The sequence below is a fragment of the Heterocephalus glaber genome, unplaced genomic scaffold, assembly GCF_053883595.1.
Source record: "Heterocephalus glaber isolate CG9 unplaced genomic scaffold, H.glaber_assembly_v1.0 deba00001762, whole genome shotgun sequence".
Lineage (NCBI taxonomy): Eukaryota > Metazoa > Chordata > Mammalia > Rodentia > Bathyergidae > Heterocephalus > Heterocephalus glaber.
The window spans coordinates 1,521,663-1,535,179 of NW_028258459.1; the positions used below are offsets into that span (position 1 = coordinate 1,521,663).

At 44.5% G+C, this 13,517-nt stretch overlaps 1 protein-coding gene across 10 annotated transcripts in view; it reads right to left on the reverse strand.

The window, feature by feature from the left end:
• Aff2 (ALF transcription elongation factor 2) overlaps window positions 1–13,517 on the reverse strand; it is a 475,133-nt gene that overhangs the window by 35,611 nt on the left and 426,005 nt on the right. For all 10 annotated transcript variants that reach the window (XM_021249150.2, XM_021249151.2, XM_021249148.2 and 7 more), the window contains 2 exons: window positions 3,867–4,026; window positions 987–2,009 (listed from right to left, as the gene is read on the reverse strand). In XM_021249150.2, coding sequence (XP_021104809.1) covers window positions 987–2,009; window positions 3,867–4,026 — 1,183 coding nt within the window. The remainder of the gene's footprint in view (window positions 1–986; window positions 2,010–3,866; window positions 4,027–13,517) is intronic.

Sequence of the window (13,517 nt, forward strand, 5' to 3'; positions counted from 1 at the left end):
AAGAGTCCCAGACCCACTGCTCCCTATTTTGGAAGACTCTCACTGGATATATTTGGTGGACAGCTCAGATATCATACCCCCTGCTTTCAATCCCTACATGAAAATTGAGTGAATGCTGAAATTATTCTTGCAGTAGCCTATTCTACTGGCCACTACTGGCTATGTGTGGGCTGTACATCACTGAGGTCATCTGAGCTATTCCTGGCATACTTAAGTCTCTCTAGCAAGAAATAAAAGAAATAGAGAAAGGACTAGGAATCTCCTTTCCAGCCACTAAGGCAGCTGTTGGAAATAAGATTACCCGAAGGTCACCATTTGATAATGTTATTCTAAAAAAGTACCCAAGATCTAGAGATAAAGTAGAATGAGCTTACTGGCCGCAAACTCATCTTGGTAGATGGATTTCAAATGGAAGGGACATTCTCATTTCTCTGTTTGCTGATACTCTGGAGTATTCAAAGGGAATTCGGCCCCAACTGCCTGCAGGCCAGATGTTCCCAGGCCAAGCCTATCACATAAGCCAGTGATCCCAGTGGACCCAGCAGAACACAGCTCCAGTACTCCGAGGGGACTCCAAAGATGACCGGGTCATGAGCGCGTTAATGTCTAGCTAGAGAAATGAACGGGGCCAGAGGAGGCACTGGGACATCGTGGCTCAGTTGGGGACTGCACAGCAATAAGTCCTCGACAGCAGGAGCAGTTTAAAGAGCTGACTCCAGTGACGGGCGGGGTGGGGGCTTCCTTTATATTCTTTCCTACACATGAGGATCTCTCATGTGCCATAGTGGACACTTACCACAGTTGCCAAACGCCTGTCACTCTAACGCTTTGGCCCCGATCACGTGTCAAATACCACATTTCCTGCAGGAAGCAGCAGCAAAGTCTGCAATCTGTCACCACTAGCCTCCTTGGAAAGGAGGTTCCAGAGGAGGGGAGGCGACAGCGGCTGCTCCTGGTCACTTGCCAGGCCACAGGAAACAGCTTACCTTGTGTTTACGCTTGCCCTTCGGGGCTGGTTTTTCCACGGCCGTGGCAATCTGTCGCCTGGGTTTCGAGGCAGCCTCCTTGTGGTCTGGCTTGGCAGATGCTGCTTGGAGTGCGTTGTGGCCAGGTACTCTGGACAGTAAATCAAGGTCAATCTTCACCCAGAGGTTCTTCAGATTCTCATGATCTCGAAGAGGAGACAGCAGCTCTGTTTGCATGAGAGAAATGGGTGAGAAAGACGGCTCGTCATGACTGCTGGATAAGCTATTGTTGTTGCTGCTGTTGCTGCCGCCGCCGCTGCTGAGTAAGGTGCTGAAGGTCAGGCTGGCACCACACGTCTCCTTGGATTTGGCAGGATTGCCTCCAGGGGCCACACAAGGAGGCAGAACTTTGATCTGTAAGGTCTCTTCTTGGTCTGTGTTGGAGTCAGATGTGGACGAATCCGTTTCGATGAATTCCCGGGACTTTGGAACAATCTTGCCAGGCCCTCTGTACTTCTTTTTCTCAGCAGCCAGGGAGATGTGAGGCCGCGGCTCTTTCCTAGGGACTGGTTTGTGGGCAGTGGCTTTGTTGCGGCTTCTGGGTGGGTCAGGAAGCTCCACACCTTCTTTCTCTTTGGGAGTGCTGCTGGTAATATTTGGTTTAGGCCAGGTAAACTCCTCAATGCTGGTGTTTTTCTCAACCTTCTTGGGTTGTTTCTTCCCAATTGTCCTTTGAGAAGCTGTCTCAATAGTTGCTGACAACTTGTGCTTCAAAGCCTTTGTTTCTGGGGTTTTCTGGGTGGGCCGTGCACGGGCTTTCTCCCTGATGAGACTCAGGAGAGGCCTTTCTTTGGGTTCAGCCAATGGCTGGCTGGGATTTGATTTCACTTTGATCTGGACTTCCATTGGCTGGATGATTGGAGGAGGCAGAGAAATCGTCTCCATGGGTGTTTCATTTTGGCCACAAATAAATGACTTGTTCTGAGATGTCACTTTATTAAGCCATTTATCCAGCTGCCACTTGTTGGTTGAGGGTGGCTCAGGCTACAGATTGAGAAAAAGCAGCAAGAATTAATTTCACATCCGAGGCGCATTTAGAAGAACCCTCAATACAGTGACCACTTGCTGATCAAAGCTTTGGGTATTAAGTGACTATTCACACATATACAGGCACACACATTCATGCACACATTTACCAGCCACACTAATCAAATTACCCAGATAGCCAGACACAAGCCAGCTGCAGTCTGATCATTTAAACTAATTCCCACCCTTCCTCTGACAATGTTCTACACTCCTGCCAGGAAGGAAAGAATTTTTCACGGGGAGATGTTTCACAAGGTAGGTAGGGGTGCCTGGGAGGGAAACCTGTTCCCAAAATTCTTTGTTGAGAATCATCACTAGACCTCTCACCAGGAGGCAGCGGTAATGGTCTCTGATCCTGAAAAGAAATCTAAGTACGCCTCAAAAGTGTAATTCAAAAGGAAAGGCTTTCTGTCCGCTGAAGTGCCAGTGCCTCCTATGTGATGCTCTTAATTCACTCCAAACAGAACAAACCTTTTGTATTTTTACTGGAGGATGAAAAGATTTGACTTCCAAAAAATCCCCACTACACTTTCCTTAGCGTATAGCCAATAACCAATGTATGGGGACATGAATACAGACATTAGGGTCCACTGTTAAGCTATGGAAATGATGCATACAATTCAGGTCCTGGATTCCCAACTCTGAATTCTGCCAGTTGAACTAAAAGAGCCATCATTTTTATTAGAGAGAGCCCTTCTTCTGAAAGCCATCAACGGAGGCTTATGGCACCAGCCAATAGAGGGTGACAGAATTGAAGACACTTGAGTAGCTGTGGTTCCAACCTGCACAGAACAATGGCAGGTAAAAGGTGAAGACACATCGGCTGCCACTATCGGTGACACAGCTTTAAGGTGACCTGGGGTTCGGTCCTGCTCCACTACTGTGTGTCGGAGGGAGCTTGGGAAAGTTCCTCTCAGAAACTTGCACCCTCATCTGTAAAATGCGGATCATAACTTGTAGGGTTGTGATGAAGATGAGGTGAGAAAACGTAAGTGAAGAGCTTAGTGCAGTGCCTGGCACAAGGCCTCTGCTCTGTACGTGTTTGCTATCATCAGCAGCTGTGATACTACTGCAGCCTACTTTCATCATTCCTTTCTGATGACTGAAAAACACCTGCATGAAGAGGCAGGGACAGTGAGGTGGGATTTGCTTGCTGTACCAGCTACAGGCGCTAGGGAGCAGAGCAGCTATCCTGAATTTAAGAGAGGGTGATGGGAAGGGACAAAATCGTTTTTATTTTAAATTCCAGATTATTAAGTTTGTATTTCTGGGGCTGTATTGAATGTTTTCATGTATTCCCATCAAGCACACTTGATGTACGTAAATGGAAATAAAAAGCATGTGACCTCTCAACTATCACTCTCACCTTTTCTTTTTTTGGCACCGGGGATCGAACTCGGGTCCTTGCGCTTGCGCAGCAAGCAGTGAAACCACTGAGCTAAATCCCCGGCCCTATCACTTTTACCTTTAAGGCCAGGCACCTTCCTCGAGTGTCCCCCGCCTAGGACAGTTCGTCGCTTCAGAACTGTAATGGAGAGTAAGGGTTCGTGTGCCCAGGGGAGAAGTGGTCAGGACGAGTTTTGTTGGTTCTTTCAAAGTGGAACCTGCTTGTCATTACTGTTGTAGCTCTACTCATGAGGAAGCTTGATCGAGTCCCACAGCAAGTTACACAACAAGAAATGCAGATATGTCAGGGCCTCTACGAATATATTTAAGAGAAAAAAGTGCCGTGAAATACCTGGACACTTTTCGGATGTAGTTACTGTGCTGAAAGTGTGTGTGTGCACATAATGAACCCTGGCCGCTTCAACCCACCTCTGGAGTGGCCACTCGAGGTGCCTCATTGGACTCGCTGTCAGTGGTGCTGCTTTCAGTGTCAGAGTCGGATTCTGAGCTGCTCTCCGACTCACTGGAGCTGCCAGACCCCCCACTGGCTTGCACTGCAGCAGGGGGCTGGGCTGTGGCCAAGGGTGGGCTGGAAGAAAAAAGTGACATCACTCATTGCTTCCTTCCACCTCAAACTAGATGGAAACAACCCAGTTCCACACCAGGGCCTATGATCTGTGAGCTACAGGCCTAGTGGAGTGTACCAGCCCCATTTTATAGACCGGAAGTGTGAGCCTCAGGACTCCGTGACTGGTGCCGTGTCAGAGTTTCATCACAACCAAGGCCATGTGCGTGGGATCTTCTTGGCTTCCCAGCACAGTGCAGTTCCCTCCCAGGAAAGGCTTGCCACCCTCAGTCCACAGGGAAACTTTAAGCCAAAGTCACACGTGTTCTGGGCATAAGATACAGAAGTAAGCCTGAGACACTGAATTGTCTCATTATCCATTCCACGAAGACAGTGTTTCGTTTCTTGTTGCTGTTTTGTTCAAAGCTCCACAAGTCTGTCCAGGGGCTCTGATAACAGCTAACCCAGTACTTTGTAGTCTTATCCTCAAGTTCAGGTGAGTTCACGCCTCCTCTTAATCGGAGAAGACTGAGGCCCAGGGAGGAGGGGAGGCTTGCTTCTGCCTCACAGCTAGTTAGAGAACCAAGGCTAGCACCTAGCACCGTGCCTTTCCAGCTGCCCCAAAGGGCAGTGGCTGTGTGGGACACATTCACTGCCAGGGGCCAGTGCTCAGCCCCAAGGTGATAAGGGGACATCAATTGCTCTCTCTGTCGGGTGCAGGAATAATGAAATGAGAGAATGCACTTCCTTGCATCCTCCACCATAATTTTTTAAAAGTCCTTGTAAAACTCTTACCAGGAGGCACGATCCTAAGGGACCAAATATCTCTAATGATTGATTTTAAATTTGTAAAGCTGACCAAGCAAAGCATTTAGAAAGTGACACCATTTGCTACTTTGCCTTTATTGAGAATCAATACTCCTTACCAATCGTTCTCTCTCTGTGCCCTGTAACAAATCAGCCTCAGCTGCTTAACAGCACGCCGGGGTATGTCAACACCCTCTGTCCATAGGCTCATGGTCTCTTTGGACTGAGTTCTGCTCTGCTTTCTCTCTGAGAGTGGGTCTCAATTTGGGGAGGGTTCTAGATTCTTTCTCTTTGCACCCCCACCTTTGCAGTTCGGGGAGCCCATGGTAGCGGGTCTGAGCCATGTTTCTGCCTGGTCATCCATCTGGCCTCCCCTGCTTCTCACACATGGCAGCAGGTTGGCAGGCTCTGCCACCTCACATTCTCCAAATCTGAGGCCGCCGTATAATCAGGAGAGTACCGTCCTGGGTGTCAAGCTCACCTGGTTCTGTGGTCCCAACTGAAAACCTGAGAAAGAGTCTCCACAGACCCCTGTGCCCCAGACTCTGGAAGAATGCACCTTTATCCCCTGCCTAAACCTGAAGGAATCCATGCCCTCTCCCATGCACTCACTCGGCAGGGCCTCCTCTTCAGTATTAGAGCTTTCACCTGCTGGGCTGGAGCTGTACTCAGCTGCTGCTTGGGAGGGAATAAGATCCCTCAGAGGCCAGCATGGACTCTTCATCAGTCACTATTCAGCACACAGGGCCTTGTGATATCCATACCTAAAGACTGGTCCTTGAATCTCCCACACAGGCATTTTCTTTCATAGAGCAAAAACTCATTTTAAAATGCTATCTCCTAAGTAAATGCTATCTGCGAGTACATTTCTCTGCCAAATACACCAAGAGCTTAGAGGAAAGCACGAGAAATAGGGGACTATACCTCCTGGGAACCTGTGTGTTTATTTCTCTAACAATACAGGGAGGGCAGGAGACCTGTAACTCAGGGCTTTTATTTCCCGGCATTCTTTTGCCAATTTCTCTTTAATGTCAGTAATGACTCCAGATTTATGCAAACTTCCCTTTAAATTGAGTCAAATGTTTTTATCTTTAATTACAAAAGATTGAGGAACTCATCTAAGTGAGACTAATCCAGAGATTAGGCTAAGTTGGCCTCAATTTCTCTCAAAAAAAGTTTCAATTATGACATGGAGCATCTGTAATACTGAGAATGGTGGGTGGTGGATGGAAGGATAAAATCTGATTTCGATCCAAACTTATGATTTTCAAGTGAAAGCCTGTTTCCCAGTATTCTTTCATACCTATGCATTAATTTCTGGCTTCTTGTGAGAAGCTGGTCATGCTGATATTACCAAAGTAAAATAGACCTTGGATTTACTTTAAGATAGTTTTTGGATAGAGTTCCCACTTACTGGATTATTTTTCAGCAATTTCTGTAAGAAATAAAACAATCCTTGGGATTACTCCCTCAAAACCAAATGCATTGATGTGACGTACATAAAGCACAGATGTTTTATTTACCCAAACCAACCTTTTCCTTGGCTAAATCAAACTAAAAGCTTCATGGATTTAGCAGAAACTCTAATGTGTGTGTGTGTGTGTGTGTGTGTGTGTGTGTGCATTCGTGTGTGCACAAGTGTTCTTTATCCAAAAACCTTCTGGTGACAAATGCATTTTGGTACTTTGATCCTTATAAATCATAAAAAATTAATATAGTAACTATAACATATACACAGACATACGTATACACACACAAACAATGCTCACAGTGTGGTCTGTGGATGTAACCCTTTAAAAAACTTGTTTATATTTTACAGTAGTATTCACAGTAAGAGGAATAAACACTTTGAATAAATATCCTCAGGGCTGGGGGTTTAGCTCAGTGGTGCCGCCTCCTGCCTCCCAAGAGCAAGGTCCCGAGTTGGATCCCCGGTACCAACAGCAACAACAAAAAAACATTTTAAAAAAGTAAATAAATAGCCTCACATCAGTTTAGGTATAGTTTATCATCAAATGAATTTGTCTCAAATTTATCTTGCCTTAAAAAATAACACTTCTCAGAACTCTTTAGAATTTTAGAATTGTGATTCAGAGACTATGGATATGGCTAGAAACCACATGGAAGAAACTGACTAAAAGTAGATGTAGATATAGACATGCAATAAAGACCATTTCCAACATAAAACAGCAACCTTGACAGAGACCCAGTGAAACGAGGTTTGAAATTATTTCTCTTAAGAATTTTTACAGCGAAGTGTGCTGGTCTGTTCCCAGGCGGAGACGCAATGGTCTGTCACCACCAATAGTGACCTGGCCATTCTCAGGTGACAAGAAGAGGAAGGACATCGAGAAGTACAGAAGCCTTTCATACCCATACATGGGGACTGGGGAATAATAGAGGAGGCAGACATTAATTCTGGGAGGACACTGTGAGAACTCACACTGTGGCTAAAGGACTTGGCAAGAACTGCGTTCTCTGGGCATTTGTGTAGTTGACAGCAGGGAGGGCCACCATTTGTGGAAGGGTATGACAGCTATTTAAATGGAAGCACAATTGCTATCTCCACCACCTTCCTGAGCCACTTCTACTCATCCACGGCTCAAGGGCTTGCTGGACACTGGTTGTACCCAGTCCATTGAGTAACCCAAGCTACACATGTGAGTTGAGGCCTCCCTTCCTATGAAGCCACCTTGTGTATGGCTGGGACTGTTCCCAAAGACAAACAGTGAGTACAAAGCAGACACATTTTCTTCACGAGCAAGACACCATCAGTATCTGGATAATTAGCACAGGGTCACATTCTCATCTAGAAGCCACAACAGAACTCTCAAGTTGACAAAAAATCAAAATATTTTACTTTCAGTTCTTCACTTAAAACCCTTATCTGTTCAGCTACTTAAATTCCCACTTCTGCCACATTTATTCTCATACGTCAGTAGTTTATTTTCCGAATATACATTAAAGTGACTATGAGTGAAGCCAGCTCATGCTATACTTGATTCTGCCTAGGAGATGAAGGACAAATGTGCAATTTATGCATTCTTCAATTAACCAAGACTGTATTAAGATTACTTTCCACACACCATTTTACTCTCATATTTTAATAAACTGCTTTTAAAAAGAATGCTAGTGGTTATAACAAAGATAATATGTGACACTAAAATTCATTAATATTTAGTATATGAAACCAGCTACTCCATAGTCTGTAAATATCAGAAGTGTACAATGTAATTTCACCTCTAATGTAGTCAAATTTCTCAAAGGACCCACATTTGTGATGACTTCAGTCAGCGGCTCAATCTTTTTAAAGATCAGATTTGCTACTGTATTCATGAGAATGAGCCATCTTTACTGAGAGGAGTGAAGCTTTATTCTAATTCCAACTCAACTCATTAGGCCTTCATGGGCATAGGCTGGACTGAGGACAAAATAGCTGGCTTAAGAACTCAGTGACCCTAGCAGAAGAATCCAAGGCTGGAGAAAAGTATCAAAGAGCAGGCCATCGAAGAGAAATTTAAGAGGCCTTGAAAATGCTTTCCCCAGAAAGGGCTGGCCCTGGTGTAGGACTTGAGAATACCAGGGGGATGATGGCACAGTCCACGCACTGTAGTCTCCGTACTTACATTGGCCAAGCCCCTTCAGCAACAATGAGATCAATCTGGTACACCGTAAGTAATATGTTGGCACAAGAGAGATAGAGTCTGGAGCCATAGTGAAGAAAGTGGCACTACTTTAATAGAATATTTTGGAGAGGGGAGGGGTGGCTCATATAATGAAAATCTCCAAACAATCTGAAGTTCTGTCCTATGGGAAAGGTAGTGGGCTTGTTTTGAGCACCTGCCAAGGTAAATACAAGACCACAGAGTTGAAGATCTAATCAGGAAGAGTTCACCTCAACAAGAGGAGAAACTTTTTGAAACCTACAGCTGACCAGAGAAAAGGGGAACACCCTGTAGGCCAGTGAGCCCTGCACCTTAGGTGACTGGATAGCTAAGTGCCCATAGAGAATGTGGCAGAGGGATTCCCATCATGTGTTTGAAGTGGACTTGGATGATCTTTAGGGTATCTTCACTTCAAAGATCCTAACCCTTATGAAACTGAAGTGTACAGAAGATTCGAAGGGAAGCTGTTTATGAAGCTTAGGAGGATTTGGGAAGCCATTTGTATAATTTATTCTGCTCCTTAATGGAAATCTGAAATAACCTGCTCTCAACAATACTTTGTCAGTCACAGGGCTTATGTATAAACTTTAGAGGATCCAAAGTGCATTTCTGTAGGGTTCAATTTTTTTTAATGTCAGAATTTTCACTAATTCAGATTAACAGCGTCCAGAATGTCAAACATCTGCATCATGTGAGTCCAATCCTAATTTAAGTATAAATTCCTGTCTGTAGAGATAAACACGGATGATGAATTGGCCCATTCTGCTCAATCAAGCTGTGTGGGCATCAAAAAGAAAACGTTACAGGATGGGTAATGGCTTTGTAGTGGGAAATGTGCATGAGATGATCCAATGGACAAGTGCATAGGGTATTGATCTTGGCAACACATTTCTCCAGGCCCAGAACTTGCCAAAGACATACAGCACGAGATGTTTCATGGGAGAGTCCTGCATTAAACCCTTGCTTTTATTGAGACTAGTACAAATTTCATCAACATAACCCTTCTCCAGCTTTATAGGGATCAAATGTCTGTCTACCAGATGATTTGGAACAGTTTTATATTTGAGTTCATAATTAAGTTGTAAAGGGATGGCCCCAGGGCAAAGGAATCAACATTCACAGATGATCTTACTTCTCTTCCTCCTTCCTTTTCCTTTTTAAACTCTGGGTTCCAGAGCTGAAGCAATACATTTGCCTCGCTTTGCTAGGCCACTAGAGGCAGACATTCTGAACACTGAAGCCAGGGGGTGGAAGAATTTGGGTTAGTCTGTGTCAGCCGTTCTGTAATCTGGCATCTCTTTCACCTCCAAACATCCATTTAAGCCCATTTGTTCAATGAGCATTTATCAAGAAATAGAGCAATAGGGAGTGAAAGCAGAAGCATACTATTTAAAACAGATAAAACCAGAGTGGTTCTGGTAGAAATGAGGGATGAGGGGCGAGCGAGTGGCGAGTGTCCCCACCAGTGTGCCCTCCTCCCTAGGATGGTTCTTGAGCACAGTTAAAAAGCAAAGTAAGCTATTTCTCAATACTGTCATGAGCAACTCAACATTAAGTATGTTCTGTGGGAATATTCTGATGCTACTGTTACCAAGTTGAGATCTGGGCCATACACTGACACAGCTTCAAGGAGACAATTTGTCTAACACGTATTCTTGGGATATTGATCCCATGATCTTTTCCTGGTATTTGAAATGGAGTCTGTTGCATTTACTTGCAGAGTAATGAGGAGATCCATACCTATCCACTCATATTCATTTCCGTGGAAAAGTTAATATGCGTGACACTGTTGAAAGCCCGAAAGGCTGAAGAGATCTGTGGTTGCAGAACTACGACTGACCCAAAGTGTCCACATGCTTATACCTGGAACCTATGACTATGTGGCTTTGCACAGTAAAAGAGATTTTGTAGATACAAATAGAGGATCTTGAAGTAGGGAGATCAGCCTGTAAGGGCCAGGTGGGCCCCATATAATCACGGGGGCCCTTAAAAGTGAAAGAGAGAGGCAAGGCAGGGGGCCAGCATAATGGGATGTGAGTGAGATGGACTCCGCCTGCTTTGGAGATGAGGAAGAGGACCAAACTCCAAGGAATGTGGTAGCCTTTAGAAGCTGGGAGCTACCCTGCATTTATTGCCAGTAAGAAAATAAGAGGGTTGAGTCCTACAACCACAAGGAATTGAATTCTGCCAATAACTCAAATGAGTAGGAAATTGTTTCAACCTTGGAGCCTCTGAAAAGGAATGCTGCTGACACCCATGTCTGATTTCTGACCTCCAGAGCTGTAAGACAACAGATTTGTGTGGTTTGAAACCACTAAGTTCGAGGTAATTTATTATGATAATGATGGAAAGTTAACACAAGATCCACGTAATTAAAATTTTGAGCACACCAGCTCATTCCTGAATACATTTTCTCTTGTTTATAAAATTTCGTTTTCTTTCAAAGAAGCCCCCAAACCCAGGCTCGCCCTAGGAAGGGAAGACTGTTGGCCAACTGATGTACTGGGAGGCAGGCCTCCGTCAGGAAGATGCTAGCAGACTACCGTCGCCATGCAGAAGGTTAAATGTTCCCGAGAGGCTGCAAAGCGGTCTGTGGGAACTTTCACAATAACTGGAAATGACTGTCCTCTCGCATTGTTTTGATCACCAGAATTTAGTGCTTAGTTTTTCTAGTTGACCTGATGCCTCTTCAGTTCTAAGGTGATAATAACTGAGTGGTTCTAGAACAGGCTTTCCATGTTACCCTGGACCCACAATCACCAGGACTTAGTTTCTGTTTATGTGCACTGACCACTCCCAGGTCCCCCGCCTCTTCTTTTCCTGCCTGACACATTTTCAGTCCATCTAACAAATCTAAATAACTACTGTTTTTTTTCCCTACTGGTTTTAAATAGATGGCATTTTTTCACTTAAAGATATTTTAAAAAATAAATAAACAGATGGTATTAAAGACTATGGAATTAGAAATCTGAGAATCTGATCTGGTTTTGAGTGTCGCCTTGGAGAATTTACTGTTGTGTAAACTTAGGCTAGCACTCAGTTTCCTTATCTATAAAAGGGGGATAATATATCACAAAGGTTTTTTAAATGAGGTCATTCAGGTGAGAGAACTTTACTAACCAGTGGTTGTCAAACCTTACTATGAGTAGGAATCACGCAGAGATCTTATTAGTGTGCAAATTCTAATTAAGTAGGCCTGGGGCAGCATTGGAGGTCTGCATTCCTAATAAATTCTGTCTTGCAGATACTCCTAGTGGACCCCAGTGAGAGCAGCAAGGCTGAAATCTGCATAGGGGTATTCAGATGTAAGCTGTTGAGGGAAAAGGAAGTTGTAAATTATGAATTTGAAACTGAAGACTGAAACTAATTTTGATATTAACTGTGGGTTTTATTTTCCCATAATTATTCTGTTCTCTTTTAGCAATAGAGCAAATTGACTGCTTTGTGTCATTTTTATCTGACCTGGTAAAATTTAAGCTTCTTTATGCAGTTGTTCCTGAAGAGTACTTGTACCTCTGATAAGATACCTTGTGATAAGCAGGGATTTCAGTTTACAACTTTCCTGAGGCCAACTGCCTGTACTAGGAATTCACACGATACATGTCTCTTTCTTGCCCAATATGCCCTATGGATCATGCCCTTCAAAATGGTTTGCCACCATCACGGCCAAGTAGCAGACTGTATCCATGAACACATTTGGGACACGGAGCATAGTTGACAATGGCAGTGTTAGAGAGTCACTATTTATTGAGGGTTCACTGTGTGCCTGGAACTGCTTTGCATAGCACTTTCCATGCAGCTCCTCTCTTAATCTGCACAGCAATCCTGTGACTTAGATACTTTATCTACTTCCACTCGACAGGTGAGGACACTGAGACTTAGCACCCAGTTACAGTGAGTTGAAAATATTTTTAAGAATGCAATGGGACAAACTTCAATATGCAGTTTCAAAGAAAGAAATGAGCAGGATTCGGGTTCAGCTGCAACAGGGTACTGGTGGGATGGCACCTTGGAGGATGCCACAAAGGCTGGTGATGCTGTCTGATGGATCACTGAGTCTTGAGAGTGTCACAATTTACATAGGAGAGAATAATATTGATATTTTATTTTCGCTAGAAATAATTTCACAGCCACACTGATGTTTCTGCCATCAGATAGACTGAAACAATCAAACAGACAAATAGATGGACTGGGGGCCACATGCACCAACAAGTGTTTTTGTACCTCTTGTCTTTCAAGTCCATTTTTAAGATTGGGAGCAGGCCAAGCAAGTGGATGTGAACTGTGAACCCATGCTCCCTGACATCCACCAGAGCAGAGAGTGAATGATTAATTGGCAACTGGCGTTCATGAGGAACCTAAAAGGGCCAGTGGGCCAGGGGGCTGTACAAGGTCAAAGCCTTCCGATAAAGAATGACATCAGTCACAAATCCTAGGCAGAGTAGGGTGTGCCCTTTGACTGGGTGACTTAAATGCAGGAATAAGCACACTGCCTTTTGAGAACTGGCCTGGAGATGGGACCCGAATGCTTGTCCAGTGAACCACTGTAGCTGCTGGGCTGCATTCCCCAGGGAAGTGCGAAGTGTGTTGAGCAAGCTAAAGTATTCCTGGAGATGGGGTCAGAGAGGCCGAAAACCAGCTTCTCCACTTGTCCCTGCTTGAAGTCTTCTTTCCTTTTGCCCATCATGCTTAGATTTGCTGCTCCATTTTTGGAAGTGGGCATCCCTGTATCTCTCTCTAGGCTACATTTCTTCCAGGATGTTTCTTAATGTCAGTCTCTTTATCAGTACTGTCTGCTCTCCTTCATGTCCCACCTGTTACCAGATGCATCACAGACACTTGGTTTAGAAGGTAAGCTTCTAAGGCCAGAGGCTTTATTAACTACATACTCTGTAAAATGCTTGGTGTGCTTAAGACACCCTAGAGAAAAGCCATAAAGAAGTCTTCTCTATAGATCTCAGGGAGAACTGTCCCCAGAGGCATCTTCTACCTGCGGGTAGGCACTTAACCTTCCTATTGCCCTGTGCCCTTATGGTCCCAGCA